Raw genomic sequence first — 20,306 nt, 5'->3', positions numbered from 1 at the left:
TTGGCCTAAAGCACTCTAGTAACTCACACTGCCTGTTCGCTGTTCTTTCCCTTAAAAACGAAAGTAGGTATGCCAAGTGACTGCACTCCTTAAAGGATGAAGTAAAATGAAAAAGCACTCAGAACTGTCTAAAGCTTACAAATCTGCTACTCTTTGGTACCTTCCTCATTCTTTCCCCTAACGAAAGGCAACTGCTGATACCTGATAAAAGCTGATGTGGATTCATTTTCCATACATGGTGAGTAAATATTCTTAAATAAGAATGTACATATATCAATAATGTGACAAGTTACATAAACAGGGGAACAAAATAGACACATCTAAATATCTCCAATTCCAGAATAAGGCAATCTACAAAGATTAAAATTCAAGCACAAAAGCTGAATTAAAAATTTACATGCATATACTGGCTGATTCATTTTCAGATGTATTGGGCCATCATCTCCAGATAATGATATTCATCCCAGCATTATTTATGGAGTGCCTAGTAGGTGTCACGTATGGTAATGGGCACTGGTTCCTACTATGAGTCCTTCAGAGCTCACAATCAACTAGGGGGAACAGATCAGCAAAAGCACAGTATTTTATTGATTATCACAATTAACTGACTGTAAGATAAACCATTATTTTATTTACAATTAATTGACTGTAAGATAAATCATTATTTTATTTACCATTCAGAAATCAATCAGGGCATCCAAGGTAAGATGTGTCCCAATTTCAGAAGGGGGGGCGGAAATGTACACTTAGAATCAATGAAAAAGGTTTAGTAAATGAATATACAAGTGCAAATTTAAGTAAGTGTCAAGAGGAAAGAAATAGGGACCGACAGAGATTAGCACAATGAAATCCAGATCAGAATGTACAGAGTCAGTCAAGCAAAGAGTGGAAAAACTGCTGCGTGTGAAGCAGCAGCATGGGCAAAAATTTGAAGAGGGAAGGACTCACTGTACTCAAGGAGCTCAAAGGCAGGCAGTATGGTTACCAGGTAGTAGACAGAGGTAGCAGAATATGACAAAGGAGGCTACCTCAGGCATCAGCAGAGAATCCTAGAGGCAGAAAGTCAAATTACACTGTGAGGCCGGGGCAAGATTGAGGCCATCAGAGAAAGTAGTAACAGCAGTTGGGGGAGCTCTAGGGGATGGTGGGAGAGTTGAGGGAGAAAACAGGATGCAATTGAGGGATATACAGATCAGTACAGAGACAAGGGTTCTGGGTAATGGATGACCAGTGAATTTTGGTGGTAACAAAAAGTAAAAGATGTCAGGAATCATGGGTCTGATCCTGAGAGTCTCTGGAGACAGGAAGGCAATCTGTACGGTGCTGTGGTCCTGAATGCTGTGGTACATAAAGGGGCATTTTACAAGGATAGCTGCATTCCAGTCAGGAGAGTAGACCAGCAAGATCAGAACCAAAAGAGGGAACTGAAGTCAGGTCTCTGCCATCAGGGCCTCAATTCAAATACTCATCTGCTGAAGGTGGACCATTATCTTCCTTTCAATTGTTACCACATGGAAGCTTTTTTGTAAAGACTACAATACTGACACACAGTGTTCATTCTTCCTGGTTTCTTCTAAGATAGTATTTTAATATATCAAGAGCTTTTAAAAAATTTCAGGAGCAGCAATTCTGATACCACCCACCAAAGTGCTGTGAGTAGGTGGAACCTGCATGGGGCACTACACCTGCCGAGCCACTACTGAAGACCTTCTATTCTTTCTCCACTTTCCCCTGACAGTCCTCTTTCTTTATAAGTAATGTCTCTGAGGAAAAAGCCTAGGGAGAAGTTTCTGCCTCTAGTTCAGAACATGCCAAACAAGCAGATCTTACCTTAAAATGGAGGACCAAAGCTAACTGATTATCACATAGCAAAAATAATTATTTTTAACCAAATTATTTCAATATAGCACTGCCTCATCATTTTTAAAACAAACTTTATTTTTGGGCTCCAAAATCACTGCAGATGGTGACTGCAGCCATGAAATTAAAAGACGCTTACTCCTTGGAAGGAAAGGTATGATCAACCTAGACAGCATATTAAAAAGCAGACATTACTTTGCCAACAAAGGTCCATCTAGTCAAGGCTATGTTTTTTCCAGTAGTCATGTATGGATGTGAGAGTTGGATTATAAAGAAAGCTGAGCACGAAGACTTGATGCTTTTGAACTGTGGTGCTGGTGAAGACTCTTGAGAGTCCCTTGGACTGCAAGGAGATCAAACCAGTCAATCCTTAAGCAAATCAGTCCTGAATATTCAGTGGAAGGACTGATGTTGAAGCTGAAACTCCAATACTTTGGTCACCTGATGCAAAGAACTGACTCATCTGAGAAGACCTTGATGCTGGCAAAGATTGAAGGCAGGAGAAGGGGACAACAGAGGATGAGATGGTTGGATGGCATCACCGACTCAATGGACACGAGTTTGAGCAAGCTCTGGGAGTTGGTGATGGACAGGGGGGACTGGCATGCTGCAATCCATAGGGTCACAAAAAGTCAGACACAACTGAACGACTGAACTGAACTTATTTAATATATTAACATAACATTCATAATATTTATATTTTAATTCTCCTTCTTTAAAAAATTAGTTAAAAATTTATTCCCAAGGTAAATGTTCATTTCAAACAATTGGGAAAATTAAAAAAGAGGAAAATATTTCTTAAAGTAAACATAATATGTATCTGCCAATTAATGAGCAATCTTAAATACCATGCAGCTTACTTGTTTCTTGGTTTAACGGCTACTCCTCACAGTAGATTCAATGAGAAAAATAAAACTTAAAATGAAACCTAAGAAGGGGTGCAAGGTTAATGCATTTTACAATGTCAACCACTCAAAGTTGGTTACAACTGTTTAAGGATAAGAACTGAAACCTCCCAAAATGTAATTTTTTAGCAAGTAATCAAATTATAAGATTTAAAAGCACACCCAGTGCTTTCTCAGTTGCTTAAATAATACATTTTAGCCAAACTGTCCTCTATCAGGCAGACTCTGGAAGTAATCCTATTAAGCTAAAATCACCAAGATGTATAGTTCATAAGTAATACATTCTTCAAGGTTAATTGAAAATAGACCATTCACAGCATAAAAGTTGGTCATTTATTCTCATTAGTTTTTCAAATTTAACCAATGCTTAGTCCCAAAGATTTCAAGATGCTTTCAAAAACTGAGTTACTTCTTCAAAAACAAGTGGGGTGACGAAACAATAAATGAAGGTTAAAGAAAATAATCCATGAAACTACTTTAGCATGGTTTATAGAAGGTATCTGATAAAACAAAAAACAGTGCTGAGGTGGGAGTGGGTGCAAAAAATAAAAAATTCTAGTTAATTTAGGATGAAGTTATTGGGAATTTTCTAGAACAACATGAAGTTCTTAACTTTTACAAATCTTTGGCTCTGAAAAAGTTCTTACTAAGCACTTTTAAAATACACAGATCGGAGATTCAAAGGGATGAAAATAACTGAGAATGAGTCATTTAGCTAAGCAAATGGCTCATACAGAAGTTAAAAGCCTCTTGTTGAACATAATTTTAAAACTGGACAATGTGTTTCCAATTTGAAAATACAAATATAAAACTTTAGGTTTTAGCTCCAATACATAAAGTGCTTGGGTATTGTCATTCCTATCCTTACAATAAGAAAAAATCCAAATAAACTGCCAATCAACAACTTATATTAGACTTATCAGAGAATTGAGGACACAGGGCAAACTGAACTACTGAAATCGGGAGAGACAGCCAAATGCAGAGAATCACATCCAAGATCAGCTTACCTGGAACAGAAGGTGTTGAAGTAAAACACTAGTAAGAACATTTAAATTGTAATTTTGATAAAGGATTATGCATAAGAACTCTTGGAGGCCCAATATTAGGAAAGCCTCTATATTCTAATGGCTTTACCTCCAGGAAACTTACCAAGTTCTGAGTGTAAAGATCCAACAACAATCTCTTCCCCTTTTGGGTAAGAGGAAGAGAGAAGTAACCATTTTGAAATGCACCCATGGGAAAGGTAATAGTTTTAAAATAAGCCTAGAAGGTTCTCCTTAACAAAGGCCAACATTACAAGGGAAAATTTACCCAAGCCTTTTATATTGTCTTGGGAGAGGGGGAATTAGCCAAATACAGACTCCTCTAGCCTCAGTTCAATTCAGTTACTCAGTCATGTCCCACTCTTTGCAACCCCATGGACTGCAGCACACCAGGCCTCCCTGTCCATCATCAACTCCCAGAGTTCACCCAAACCCATGTCCATTGAGTTGGTGATGCCATCCAACCATCTCATCCTCTGTCGTCCCCTTCTCCTCCTGCCCTCAATCTTTCCCAGCATCAGGGTCTTTTCCAATGAGTCAGCTGTTCTCATCAGGTGGCCAAAGTATTGGAGTTTCAGCTTCAACATCAGTCCTTCCAATGAACACCTAGGACTGATCTCCTTTAGGATGGACTGGTTGGATCTCCTTGCAGTCCAAGGGACTCTCAAGAGTTTTCAACACCACAGTTCAAAAGCATCAATTCTTTGGCACTCAGCTTTCTTTATAGTCCAACTCTCACATCCATACACGACTACTGGAAAAACCATAGCTCTGACTAGATGGACCTTTGTTGGCAAACTAATGTCTCTGCTTTTTAATATGCTGTCTAGGTTGGTCATAACTTTCCTTTCAAGGAGTAAGCATCTTTTAATTTCATGGCTGCAATCACCATCTGCAGTGATTTTGACCCCAAAAAATAAATTCGGCCACTGTTTCTCCATCTATTTGCCATGAAGTGATTGGACCAGATGCCATGATCTTAGTTTTCTGAATGTTGAGCTTTAAGCCAACTTTTTCACTCTCCTCTTTCACTTTCATCAAGAGACTCTTTAGTTCTACTTTACTTTCTGCCATAAGGGTGGTGTCATCTGCATACCTCTAGCTTTGTTTCACCTAAAAGGAAGAAGGGGTGGGGGGAGGTCTAAGAAATACTTCTGAAGATTGCAGTCCAGGGCTCAGGCCCACCAAAAGACTAACATCTGGTTCTAAGATCATAAAACACTTCGCCTTCCCCACATTCTACCACCATGTCACCAAAGTGCCAATACAATAACAGCAGATTACAACAGAAAGAGTTGCAAGAAACAGATACTATTTAAAAAAGACTTCTTAGGGAAACTCAAAGATAATGGGGGAGAAAATTTTAAAAAATAAAGAAACTAGAGGAAACTGAAGTCTCTGGCATATACACATTTAACATTAAACACAGCCTAACTCCTACCCAAATTAACATGAAACCTTACACTGCGGGCCTCTGTTTCTATTATCCAATATGTCCTACCTGGCTTTTAAAAAGCAGTAAAAAGTATGCTAAAAGGCAAGGGAAAACACTGAGCAGATTAAGCCAGCATCAGAACAAGACTTAGACTGGTCACAGATTTGGGGATTACCAGGAATAATTTCAGATAACAACTATCATTACTATCATAAGCGCTTGAATGGAAAAGGGAGACCACATGCAAGAACAGATGACTAATGAAAGAATATACAACTTTAAGGAAAAATTAAAAGGAAATGATAACAATCAAAAACACCAGAACAAAAATGAATAATACTTTTAATGGACTCATCAGTAGACTGGACACGGCCAAGGAAGCAATCAGTGAGTTTAAAGATATGTCAGAGAAATTTTCCAAACTAAAATGCAAACAGAAAAATGAATTTTAAAAAGGAGAAAAGAATATCCAAGAACCATGGGACAATTACAAAAGGTGTCACTGAAATACCAGAAGAAGAATGAGACAAAAGAGAACTATTTGAAGGAATAACTGCTGAGAATCTTCCAAAATCAATGTCTTCCAAATCAAAGACACCAAATGATATATCCAAGAAGCTCAGAGCACAACAAGTAAGATAAATACCCGAAAACTCCACACCTAAACATACTGTATTCAAACTACAGAAAATCAAACGCAAAGAGAAAATTAGGAAAGAAGTCAGAGGGGGGAAGAAAACACCTTACTTATAGAAAACAAGGGTAAGAAGTACATTTGACTTCTCAGAAGCCAGGAAGTGAAATATTTAGTGGTGAAAGAAAAAAAAATGAATTTAGAAAGCATTCAGTGAAATTATCCTTCAAAAGTGAAGGAGAAATACTTTCTCAGATAAACAAAAACTGAGGGAATTTGTCACTAGTGGACCTGCCTAGTAAAAACTGTTTTTAAAAAGTTCTTCAGAGAAAGAAAATGACATAGATCAGAAAGTCAGATCCAAACAAAGGAGAAAGGAAAGAAATCATTGAAGGCATAAATGAAGTTAAAAAAATCTATTTTTCTTATTCTTAATAGATAATTGTTCTAAGTAACAATGTGTGTGCGAGCTCAGTTGTGTCTGACTCTTTTCAACCCCATGGACAGTAGTCCATCAGGCTCCTTTGTCCATGGGATTCTCCAGGCAAGAATACTGGAGTGGGTAGCCATTTCCTACTCCTCTAAGTAATAACAGTAATAGCGTATTTGCTGATTATAGCAAATGGATATGTAAAATGAAAGGTACCTCTACTATCTGAAAAGCAGATAAGAGTTATCTGACAGTAGACTTAGATAAGTTGTAAATATACACTGTAAACTCTAGAGCAACAACTAAAAACCCTTTTAAAAAGAAATACACTGGACATGCTGAGAGGAGAGAAAACAGAATCATACAAAATGGTCAACTGAAATCAGGGAAGGCAGAAAAAGGGGACCAATTATTGATTTTAGAAAAAGGAGTATAACAAATAGAAAAGTAATAAACATGGTTCATATTAATCCAAGTATATATATATAATACTCACTTTAAATGTGAATGGCCTAAATACACCAATTAAAAGAGACTGTCAAGAGTAGATTTTTAAAACTCACATTAAATATAAAGATACATCTAGGTTAAAAGCAAAAGGATGAAGAAAGATATACCCTGTTATTGTAATATTAATCAAAAGAAAGCTGAAGTAGCTATATCAGTTTTAGACAAAGACTTTAGAACAAGAAAAATTAACAGGATAAAGAGGGGCATTAGAAAACGATATACTCTCCAAGAAGGCACAACAATCCTTAATATGTATGCACCAAACAAGCATCAAAATATATGAGGCAAAAGACAGAACTGCAAAGAGAAATAAACAAATCCACTATTATAGTTGGATACTTCAACACCCCCATTAGGTAACTGACAGATCCAGTAGGCCAAAAAAAAAAGAAAAAAAAAAAAAGAATAAAGATAGGTGAATTGAAAAGCACCATCAATCAACTAGATCTACCTGCTATTTATGTAACACTTCATCCAACAACAGCAGAATACATATTATTCTCAAGTCACATGGAATATTCATCAATATAGACCAAATTCTACACCACAAAACACAACTTCACAAAAATTCAAAGAATAAAAATCATACAAAGTATACTCTCACACCACGATGGAATTAAACTAGAAATCAGTAGCAAAAAGATAGCTGGAAAATCTCAAAATATTTAACTATTAAATAATACATTTCTAAATATATGTAGGTCAAAGAAGAAATCTAAAGAGGATTTTAAAAATATTTTAAACTAAATGAAAATCAAAATACATATAATGCAGCAAAAGCAGGCCTTAGAGAAAAGTTTATAGTATTGTATACATATAGTCTAAAAGAAAACAGGCTTAAAAATGATAACCTAAGCTTCTACCTTAGGAAATAAGGCAAAGAAGGACAACTTAAGACTAAAGTAAATGGATAAGAGACTACAACAGTAAAAATTATAGCAGTAATCAAAATTGAAAACAGGAACTCAACAGTGAAAAACCAGTGGAGACAATAGATGGTTCTTTGAAAACACTGATTGTCAGGAAGCATTTAACAAGAGGCTTCCTGTGTGCTGTTTTGGATCTGTCAGGAACCCTCTGGCCCTTATTGATTCCTGAATATTCAGGAATTAAGAGGAGAGGCACGCCTCTCCCGGGGCTGAGGAATCCAGGCATTTCTCATTACAGTGATCAGTACCCTCTTCCTTTTTATGAGCCATACGGTAAAAGGTGATTGTTTGCAACTCTCTGATAGGGATCGTCTTATGTTTTCTAAGTCTAGAATTTTAATCTTTGTCTTTGCTGAGAATAACCACCTTGCAAGACAGTATATATGCCCACGCCATGTTGATTAAAACACCTTTGCTCCATCAGAGCTTTGGTCCCCGTGTTTTTCTTTTTTTCTTTCTTTTCTCTCTCTCTCTCTATTTCTGGCCAATTCCTTGGAGCGCAGAGGCCCACTGAGCTCACTTTCTTGCCCGGGCTTCTAAGACCCACTTGAGAGGGTGCCTGGTGCCTATGTGCAGTAGCATGAGCACTAAGAACAGGACTCTATTGGCTTTCCGCGTAAACCAGGGGATATCAGCCTCTCTCTCTCTCTTACTCTCCGGACCACCAGGTTCCGGTCCATTAAAGGACCAACAACTGATAAAATTGATAAACCTTTGACAAGATAACAAAGAAAAAAAAGAGAGAAGACACAAATTATTAATAACAAATGAAAGAAGAGTCATCATTACAAATCACATGGACATTAAAAGGACAATAAAGGAATATTATAAACAAATCTACGCCTACATATTTGATAACTTAGATAAGTGAACCAATTCACTGAAAGAAACAAACTATCAAAATTTATACAAGGAAAAATAATAGATGATGTGAATAGGCCTATATCTATGAAAGGAAGAAATTCTCTACAATCTCTTCCAGAAAACAAAAGTAGAAAAATACTTCAAAGAGAACTCTATGAGGCCACATTAGGGTATTACCAATCCTGAAACCAGATAAAGACATTAAAAGGCAAAACTAGGGGCTTCCCTTGTGGCTTAGCTGGTAAAGAATCTGCCTGCAATGTGGGAGACCTGGGTTCAATCCCTGGGTTGGGAAGACCCCCTAGAGAAGGGAACAGCTACCCAGTCCAGTATTCTGGCCTGGAGAATTCCATGGACAGTATAGTCCATGGGGTTACAAAGAGTCGGACAGGACTGAGCAACTTTCACTTTCACCCACATGGACTAAACATAGACATCTGCAACCAATATTATCAAATCAAATTCAGCAATGCTACAAGAAGAAATACACATCTCAACCAAGTGGGATTTATCTCAGATGTGCAAGGCTGGTTCAACATCCTAAAATTAATTTATAATCAACAGATGAAAGTAAAACCACATGATTATATCAAGTGATGTAGAAAAGCATTTGACAAAACCCAATACCCATTCATGATACTCTTAGCAATCTTAGAGAGAACTTCCTCAACTTGATAAAGAACATCTAAAAAAAACCTACAAGCTAAAAACATCATATTTAATGGTGAGAAACGGCATGCCTTCCCACCAAGCTCAGAAAAAGACAAGAATGTCTCTTCTCACCATTTGTATTAAACACTGTACTGGAATTCATAACTAATACAAAATAAGTAAAGGAAATAAAAGGTATACAGATTGGGAAAGAAGAAATAAAACTATTTTGTTTGCAGATGAGATGACTGATTATGAAGAAAATCCCAAAGAATCTACCCCGCCTCTAAAAATAAAAAACACTGAAACTAATAAGCAATTCTAGCAAGGTCATATGATACAAAGCTAATATACAAAGTCAACTGCTTTCCTATATACCAGCAATGAACTGGAATTTAAAAATTAAAAACAGGACTTCCCTGGTGGTACAGTGGATAAGAATCTGCCTGCTAATGCAGGGGATACAAGTTTGATCCCTGGCCCAGGAAGATTCCACATGCCGTGGGCAACTAAAGCCCATGCACCACAGCAAGAGAGGACACACTCCAGGGTCCGCAAGCCACAATTAATGAGCTCTCGAGCCTAGAGCCTGTGCTCCCAACGAGAGAAGCCACCGCAACGAGAAGCCTGTGCACCGTAACAAAGAGGAGCCCCCGCTCATCACAACTAGAGAAAGCTGAGTGCAGCAAAAACCTAGCACAGACAAAAATAATGTTTTTAAAAAAATTAAAAACAATACCATCTATATCATCACCAAAAGAAAAAAAAAATACTTAGCAATAAATCTAACAAAACAATTATAAGATATGCATGGAAAAAACTTGAAAATTTAAAAAGAGAAAAATCAAATGCAGAGATATTCTGTACTCATTGATTAGAAGACACAATATTGTTAAGATGTCAACTCTCAACTCAATCTACAGATTTAATGTGATCCCAATCCAAGCAAGCTATTTTGTGAATATCAACAAACTGATTTAAAAGATAATACAGAAAGGCAAAAGACCTGGCATAGCCAATACAATATTGAAAAAGAACAACAAAATTGAAAGACTGACACTAACTGACTTTAAGACTTACTGTAAAGCTGCAGTAAATCAAGAGAGTATAATATTGGTGAAGAATAGACATATAGATCAATGAAACAAAACACAGATCCCAAAAGCAGACTCAACACAAACACAGCTGATCTTTGATAAATAAGCAGTGACAATCCAATGGAGACAGAAGTCCTTTCAACAAATGGTTGAAATAACCTAATCAAAAATGGGCCAAGGACTTGACTTTTCTCCAAAGACTTACAAATAGCCAAGAGCACATGAAAGGATGTCCAACATCACTAATCATTCAGTTCAGTTCAGTTCAGTCGCTCAGTCGTGCCCGACTCTTTGCGACCCCACGAATCGCTGCATGCCAGGCCTCCCTGTCCATCACCAACTCCTGGACCTTACTCAAACTCATGCCCATCGAGTCAGTGATGCCATCCAACCATCTCATCCTCTGTCGTCCCCTTCTCCTCCTGCCCCCAATCCCTCCCAGCATCAGGGTCTTTTCCAATGAGTCAACTCTTTGCATGAGGTGGCCAAAGTATTGGAGTTTCAGCTTCAGTATCAGTCCTTCCAATGAATACCCAGGAATGATCTCCTTTAGGATGGACTGGTTGGATCTCCTTGCAGTCCAAGGGACTCTCAAGAGTCATCTCCAACACCACAGTTCAAAAGCATCAATTCTTCAGCGCTCAGCTTTCTTCACAGTCCAACTCTCACATCCATACATGACCACTGGAAAAACCATAGCCTTGACTAGACGGACCTTTGTTGGCAAAGTAATGTCTCTGCTTTTTAATATGCTATCTAGGTTGATCATAACTTTCCTTCCAAGGAGTAAGTGTCTTTTAATTTCATGGCTGCAATCACCATCTGCAGTGATTTTGGAGCCCCCAAAAATAAAGTCTGACACTGCTTCCACTGTTTCCCCAGCTATTTCCCATGAAGTGATGGGACTAGATGCCATGATCTTAGTTTTCTGAATGTTGACTTTAAGCTAACTTTTTCACTCTCCTCTTTCACTTTCATCAAGAGGCTTTTTAGTTCCTCTTCACTTTCTGCCATAAGGGTGGTGTCATCTGCATATCTGAGGTTATTGATATTTCTCCTGGCAATCTTGATTCCAGCTGGTGCTTTGTCCAGCCCAGCGTGTCTCATGATGTACTCTGCATATAAGTTAAATAAGCAGGGTGACAATATACAGCCTTGACGTACTCCTTTTCTTATTTGGAACCAGTCTGTTGTTCCATGTTCAGTTCTAACTGTTGCTTCCTGAGCTGCATACAGGTTTCTCAAGAGGTCGATCAGGTGGTCTGGTATTCTCACCTCTTTCAGAATTTTCCACTAATCATTAGTGTCATGCAAATCAAAACCATAATATGATACAGCTATAGACTAGGATGGCTGCAGTAAAAAAAATAATAAAATAAGGAAACAAGTATTGGCAAAGATATGGAGAAACTGGAACCTTTGTACAGTGCTGGCAGAAATGTAAAGCAGTACAGCCACTTTAGAAAAGTTACGTGATTCCTCAAAAATGTTAAACACAGAATTCTCATATTACCCAGGATTTTCACTTCTTGGTATATAACCCAAAAGAACTGAAAACTGGGACTCAAACAAAACTCGATCATGAAAGTTCACAGCAACACTATTCACAATAATCAAAAGGTAAAAACAACCTAAATGTCCATCTACAGATAAATGGATAAACAAAATGTGGTATGGCCACACAACGGAATATTACTCAGTCATAAAAAAAAAAAGGAATGAAGTAATGATACAGGCTACATGGATGAATCTCAAAAACATTACACCAAGTGAAAGAAGTCAAACTCAAATGGCCACAAATTGTATGTGATTCCCTTTATATGAAATATCCAGAATAGGTTAATCTATAGAGACAGAAAGCAGATTTGTGTTTGCCAGAGACAGAGAAAGGGAGAAACAAACAATGAGTACTTAATGGGTATAGGGTTTTTCTAGGGGGTGATAAAGTGTTTTGAAACTTGATAGAGGTAGTGATTGTACGATATTGTGAATGTACTGAATGCTACTGAGCTGTACACTTTAAAATGGTTGGTTTTATATTATGTGAATTTTACTTCCTTTTTTTTTAAAAAAAGGTCACAACACTGTAAATCAACTGTATGTCAATTAAAAAATATAAGGGCCTATATGGTTTATTTCCTGGCTCAAGCACCTACTAACTTGTATGGTTTTTAGGAAATTAACCTATTTGAGCATCAGTTTCCTCCATTTAAAAGGAAGGTAATTCTTTTTAACTTTTATAGCTGTTGTGAGGATCTAAAGAGTAATGAAAATAAAACACCAAGTCCAGCACAATGCCTGGAAGTTAAGAGATACTTGAAACAGAGATTATTACTATTGCTTCTTCTCATTTATGGTCACTTGAATTATACAATATTGGGAAGTTATCTCAAGTTTCTTTGCCTCTAAAGAATTTTCCTCTTCATATTTGTGAGAATGTCCTTCTCATGAACTCAAGTTACCTTTCATAGTCTCAGTGAAGACTGTTTTCTTCTTTGTATTCACCTCTGAATGAAAAGAGAGCTATTCAGGCCAGTGATGAAACACAGTCAGAGTGAATAGTGCATGTGTCTCTGCATGCCCAGTTCCTAGAAAGTCCAATTCTCCATTCTGATACTTGATCGTGAAAGAGGGAACCAATATAAAACTTCCTACTTAACCAGCCAAAAGATTTACTCAAGCTCAGCTCAAGGGAAAAATAATTTTCAGTGGAAGTTCCACACTTTATTAATTCTATTCCTCAGACTCCAAGAGCGCCAAGGGCCAAGAGACAAACAGAAACTGAGATTGTTGGTCCACTGAGGCCACTGTTCTGCTTCCACTGTATTCTCCTAGTTAGGGCTTGCTCAGCATGAGAGTCAGCAAACTTCTGTTTAGGAAGGGTCACAAAATAAATACACTATTTTAGCCTTTGTATGTCATATGGTCTCTGTTGAAACTATTCTGTCATTTTAGTGCAAAAGCATCCATAGCAAAAATGTAAGTGAATGAGCGTGGCTAGGTTCCATAAAATAAGTGGCAGGCCAGATCTGGCCCACAGGCACTCAATAGATTTTTCCTAAAAAGATATTTGGTTGAATTTTACTTTACAATACCATGCCTCGAACACAGTACTTTAAGTAGAAAAAGTAGAAAGGTTTTTTTTTTTTAATTAAAATATTTTAACATAGGGAACAAACCTTTTTTTTAAAACCTTTAAATTAAGAAATAGTAAAGTTCAAAAGCACTGTAGAATAAGAATTATAGCTTATAATATTCAGGGGTGGATTATTTTTATATAAAAATAGATCCTCATGCACTACTTTTGAGTTACTGATTTCAACAACTCATTAAGAGTTATGATGAACTATTTAAAAGTATCCACTATATGGGCATTTGTTGATCAGCTACTTTTCTTATACTGCCAATGTCTACATATTTTAGGCTTGTGTAGAAAAATGACTGACACTCATTTTTTGGTCCCTGAAGCTTTAAAGTCACATTAAAGAACCAGTTAAATCCCTTAAGCATGGACATTTATCAAAGACTAATAAAATTACTCATCTTAAGAAGGTATAGAAAGAATGTTCTCTTACAGAAGGGAATAATTACGTTTTTATGACTGGCAGAAAAGGGAACTTTAAAGTCCACCTTGTGCTCCAGCCAACTCATCCTCTAGATTGGGGGGCTGTGGATGGGAGGAGGGATGAGCATTTAGGAACTGAGTCACTACATGAAGGATGAATGAGGTAAAGCCTTCTGTGCAGACAATGCATGCAGAGCTAGTAGTGGGGCTAGTTCCAATATGACCATTCTCTTATCTCATTTACTAAGAGCAAACAAAAAACAAAATCCAGATTAGGATGAAAAGGATAAATGCAACCAGGAAACCTACAAAAGCCCCAGATTCTTTTGTTACCCTACAGTCAGACTCATCTGGAAATTCACACGAGTCATTATTTGTTTTACTAAAAATAAGACAACAGAAACATGGGCAATTTTTCCTTTGACTAGCAGAATTGAAAATGCAAAATATTATAGTACAAAGAAGTACAATCTTGATGACACTTTTGTCCTCTTCCAGAGACTGTTCTACAATTAACTGGATCAGCAACAAAAACCTGGTCAAGAAAGGAAACCACACAGAAGTATCTGTTCTACATGAGTGCCTCTGTAAGAAGAGGCAGATGTTTTCCCCCATTACTGATTCCTACTATCTTTGTTCCTGACCTGAAGTCCAGTTTAACGCTGACATCTCATTAATCTTCATAACCTGCAGTAAATTCACGTCATTTCAGAGTGTAATTATTTTTAAAAATTATGATAAAATAACCAATCGATATTGAAATATTTCCAGCTGCTTATAATCTTTATGAAAAACCCCAAGTCTCTCTATAATCTTCTTCAAATGCTAGAAATTTTGCACACAAAAGCAAGAACCCACATGTTACTTTTATTTAAGTAAGGAGGAATAAAATGACAAAGTAATTAACATAATTAATCCCATATATTCTTTTTCTCATGGTTGACTAAAAATTAAAGAAAAACATTTGCTTTATGTAATGTGGGGAAAAAACCTGAAAAAAGTTTATTTTGTTCCAGTAGAGAATAACTATGGTTTTAGATGGCAACTATAAATAATTTGTTAAACTGATAATGGTTCATGGACTTTTCCTCAAGCATCTTCTTAAAACAGTTTGATTTTTTAAAAAAGTAACCAAATCATCACTCAGTTTTTTGGTAGAAAAACAAAATTAATGTGAAAAGGAAAAATGGAATCGCTGATTCAAAAATACATATTGCTTTCTAAAAATCAAGGCTTATAACAGAAGCTAAATTTGTGACTATTAAACAATAACAAATATCCAAAGAATGCCTATCAGTAGGGGAAATATGGATATTCCTAACTAGAAAATATTTAATCAAATCTATTCTTCCTACTACTCTCAATCTCAATTTCTGAACTCTCACAAGAGAAGAATGATGCAATCCAGATCTTCTCTATCTACTCTCTCCTTAACCTCTTGCTATTTGGCATTAATGTATCATTTGACTTAGAGAAGTCATTAATAAATGGCATTGTTAAGTGAAATGGATTTTCTCACCCCTCAATCCTTATCATCATGGATCTTTTTATGAGATTTTTAACTATTAGTGAATGCCACTTAAAAAAATCTTTTTTTCCTTGCTTGCAAGAGGTCTGCTCCTTCTCCTTTCAGTAAGATCATTTAAACACGTCTTTCACTCTGCTCTGCTCTCCCTCTTGGAAGATTCATATCATTTCAGTTTCATCTCGGGCACAAGGAAGCTATTTCTGGACTCAGATCAAAGCCTGGTTTTGCCACTTATTAGCTGCATAATCTTGGCTCTATTACACAGCCTCTCTCTGACTCAGTTTTCTCATTTATAAAGTAGGGATGGAGAGTGGGGTTGTGGGGATTAAATGTAAAACATCAAATAGATTGCCTACCTACCACATACGGTAGATGCTCAATATGTGGTATTTACTAATATCAGGTTTGGTACTCTGCTGACATTTTATTCTTTATTATGAAAGCCAAACTCATCTTTCCCTTCAAACTTATACACCCTTTCTAAGTTTTCCAGTCAGGTAAAATGATACCAATGCTTTTCCAGTTTACCACCAATCCTTGGGATCATCTTTAATCCCTCCACAGGGACCCACTACTCTGCAAAAGCTCTCTTCAGTGTCTTTCCTTTTTGGTTCCCAGGTGGCTCAGATGGTAAAGCGTCTGCCTGCAATGTGGGAGACCTGGGTTTGATCCCTGGGTCGGGAAGATCCCCTGGAGAAGGAAATGGCAACCCACTCCAGTACCCTTGCCTAGAAAATTCCATGGATGGAGGAGCCTGGTGGGCTACAGTCCATGGGGTCGCAAAGAGTCGGACACGACTGAGCAACTTCACTTTCACTTTCTCTAATTTAAGTCAAGTTTATCATTTAATACTTACAGGCTGTACCCCAATACTGGATTATTCACAGTTTTTGTAACTAGTTATTCAAGAGCATATACACCTACTACTCCAAAACAAACAAAAACTTCTCATAAGTCAACTATAGCCATAGGAAATGAACTACATGAATCAGCACTCCGTGTCCTAGACTCGATTATCATCAATCTCCAGTTCTCTCTATCCTCTCTCTTGCCTCAAGTTCTAATCACATCTCCCTATTTCAACTCCATTCCATTCTCCCCATTTTGTTATGAAGATGACATCTTGGGGCTTCTGTGAAGAAAAGTGTGCTCTAAAACATACCTCCCCTTTCTTGGGCACTTCAAAGCAGACAAACAAATAAAAAGAAAATAAGCAACACACATTTGTAGGGTAAAGGTCCAAGTCAGAACTTTTTCCAAATGCAAGTAAAATTATAAATCCCCATAAACAGCTTAACAGTCACTACTAAGAGTGTTCATATAAAGATAACAGAAGCTGTCAAAAAGAGAGTACAATTATATTTTTCTAATTGGGTAGCATTTATTTCAGTAAATTAAGAACTGATCTTTGGCCTGGAAAAGCCCAATATCATATTATGTTTACAAAAGACAAGATACATCTGTTTATAAACATGACCTCTAAATTTCTTGCAACAGAACACAGATTAAAACAGTGACTTTCTTTCATACTTGTTGAAATACACCATACACTAGAAATTATTTAACTATACATACAACCATAGCCAAGCTTCTCAAAAAGAGATCCAATTTATGCACAAGCAATCACACATACCTGTGTAAGTAATCACAACCAACCTGGTTTATACATTTTTATAAGCATTTTATTAAAAATTTTGAAAGTATGGAAGATATATGGGCATGATAACTTTACACACAATAGGCACCAAAGAGAGGTTTATATCCTTTTTTTTTTTTTAACTATACTGTGATATTGCATAGATATCCATTTGTTTGATCCGAAAGGGTAAATCTTATCGGAAGCATCAAATCTTCTATTTTTGGATAGCCAGGGAAAGATCTGAAGGCCCGATTCTAGCTGAAAAAAGGGTATACTATAACAAGTCTAATGATGAAACAACTGCAAATTCTAGAAAAAATTCTATATTACTCTGAGATAGACACTAATTTATGCTTCAAATTTTCCATCCAGTGGTATCTTTTTTGGTGCATGAAAGGAAAAAACAACAATACTCAGAAAGCTGGTCTGTGAGTCCCTCATTTAGTGAGGGGCAGTAAAAAGAGGTATTTTTTTTTAAGATGCAATCTCATTTGCAGCAATCTCACATGTATGTTTTTGAAAAAATATACATTCTTCTAACTCTTCAGATAGACCATAAGACATACAAAGGCAAGAAAACTATGGTTTATTCATCCTTAGAACTCAAAATGCCGTGCACATGGACAAAGGAATCAGAGTTCACATTTAGAGGTGGTTTCCCAAGAGCAGTGACACTAGTTCCCATCCAGTCTCACTCTGAGCCCATCTTGCCAGCACTAATAGTGTGCATATGAGAACCAAGTACAGTTAACAAACATGTCTTAACAAATGAGCAAACTAGATGAAAGTATAGGGAGAAAGGTCACAGGAAGAAGTGCAACAACTGAGAGAAAATACTGTTGGAAGATGTGCCAATATGTATCAGAAATCCCTGGGTTTTAAAATTCAAGGAGTAAGACTAAGAACTGAAGCTTCCCTTGGCTATGTTGTATCAACAGAGCCACAGTATACTAAAAGGGGTATTATGTTCATGAAAGACTCAAATTTAATTTGGACACTAATAACCTATGTCCCCTGAATAGTATCTATCCAAGAATATTTTTAAAGCTTCCTAAATTTAACTCAAGGCACCTCCCTAAAAGCATAGCACTTCACTAGACAGCTATTTGTTTAATTTCAAACTGCAGTGATATTTCTTAATTAGAAATTTAAGGGGCTATTATTTTGACTATATTTATTATTTTAAATTCTTAGTCATCCTGAATCAAGAGCCAACAGTATTCAAATAATTTTTTTAAGATTTACTGGCAGAGGTCTTCAGATAACTATTATCAACATAAAATAATTCAAATACCCAATTTCAAAAATAGAAAATTCTTTGAATTAAAGAGATATGTGATGTAAAATCCAAAATACATCAGTTGTCATGAAGCCTTAAATTCAAAATGTTAAGTAATATTTTGTACAGTAGGAAAGAAAAAGCAAACATAAAAATTACATCATCTTTATGTGTGTTGTGACAGATTTGAGAGTTTAAATGACTCAGACTAAATTGCTAAGCTCATCTCAAATATAAATCATATCACTATAAAATATCAAAAAAATTTAAACCTTGGTCTTAACAAAATATGCACAAAATAGTATGAGGCCAGATATTAACATTCAGACTAGCTATACCATATTAGAAAAATATTTAACCTAATGTTTGAAATTGTTACAGCTTCAACACTTGCCAGGTTAAAGGTAGTCTCTGAGTAAAATATGCTCAATACAGCAACACCTGTGGAAACTTGAAATAACCTCCCTGAATAACTGGTGATTATTAACCATAGTCAAATTATCTATATAATAAGATTCATTTCAAGGCTATTCAAGGGTGACCAACAACAGCTAAGAGTCATAATCATACACTATTACTTCAAGCCCTATTTCATAACCAAACACCTATCCACTACCCTTCAAAATCTGGATTCTGACCCAATAAGCAATCTAAGTTACTGGTTCTACAAGAAAAACACTGACTGCATGAAACTCCTTGCTCTTAAGTTCTTGGACATAAATTAAATCTGCCACTACTTTGATTTCTTCTCTACCACCTTTTCTCTCTTCCCATTAGGCAGCTTCCCATCCACATATAGGTCAGTTGAAAAAAATAGCACGTGAGTATAAAAAACTAATGACTAATCATGATAAAGCTTACCCAAAGTAGTCTCTTTTTTTAGGTTCCCATATTAATTCTTCATTAAGCATCACCATCATCACAGACAGACAGTTTTAATTATATGCCCACATGCACAGAATACTACATTAGTTTCAAAAATGTTAAACAGATATTTTCCTTTTAAAAACCATGTACTTGCCTTATGTCTGCATTTAAGTACAACTCCATAGGCTCCTATAATAAAAAGAAGTACACTATTAGGGACACGTATACAAAGTACAGCTCTTGGAAAAATCAAAGTTCTATTATATTTACAGTGGCTATCAAAATATGGAATAACAGTGATTCCTAAAATGATAATATTCTGCAGTGATAATGCAATGAGCCATATACAAAGAAAGCATGAATATTTCTCATATATTTTTTATAAACCAAGAGTATAAACAACTCATTTCCCCAACAAGCATGTACTTTTTAATGTTTCTCTTTTTTTTTTAAATGTTTCTCTTTTTAAGGAAAATTTTACTTCAGACACTTAAAAATTTCTAGAGATGTGATTTGGACCTAAGAACAGCAATACCACTCTTGGGCATACACACTGAGGAAACCAGATCTGAAAGAGACACGTGCACCCCAATGTTCATCGCAGCACTGTTTATAATAGCCAGGACATGGAAGCAACCTAGATGCCCATCCAGCAGACGAATGGATAAGGAAGCTGTGTACATATACACCATGGAATATTACTCAGCCATTAAAAAGAATTCATTTGAATCAGTTCTAATGAGATGGATGAAACTGGAGCCCCTTATACAGAGTGAAGTAAGCCAGAAAGATAAAGAACATTACAGCATACTAACACATATATATGGAATTTAGAAAGATGGTAACGATAACCCTATATGCAAAACAGAAAAAGAGACAAGAAGTACAGAACAGACTTTTGAACCCTGTGGGAGAAGGTGAGGGTGGGATGTTGCGAAAGAACAGCATGTATATTATCTATGGTGAAACAGGTCACCAGCCCAGGTGGGATGCATGAGACAAGTGCTCGAACCTGGTGCACTGGGAAGACCCAGAGGAATCGGGTGGAGAGGGAGGGGCGAGGGGGGATC

The 20,306-nt window shown here is 36.5% G+C and overlaps 1 protein-coding gene across 3 annotated transcripts in view; it reads right to left on the bottom strand.

The window, feature by feature from the left end:
- CDKL5 (cyclin dependent kinase like 5) overlaps positions 1–20,306 on the bottom strand; it is a 174,433-nt gene that overhangs the window by 95,869 nt on the left and 58,258 nt on the right. For all 3 annotated transcript variants that reach the window (XM_043458021.1, XM_043458023.1, XM_043458022.1), the window contains one exon: positions 19,391–19,425. In XM_043458021.1, coding sequence (XP_043313956.1) covers positions 19,391–19,425 — 35 coding nt within the window. The remainder of the gene's footprint in view (positions 1–19,390; positions 19,426–20,306) is intronic.

The sequence above is a fragment of the Cervus canadensis genome, chromosome X, assembly GCF_019320065.1.
Source record: "Cervus canadensis isolate Bull #8, Minnesota chromosome X, ASM1932006v1, whole genome shotgun sequence".
Taxonomy (NCBI): Eukaryota; Metazoa; Chordata; class Mammalia; order Artiodactyla; family Cervidae; genus Cervus; species Cervus canadensis.
The sequence above is the reverse complement of the archived record's forward strand: the minus strand, read 5'-3'. Positions and strand labels throughout refer to the sequence as shown.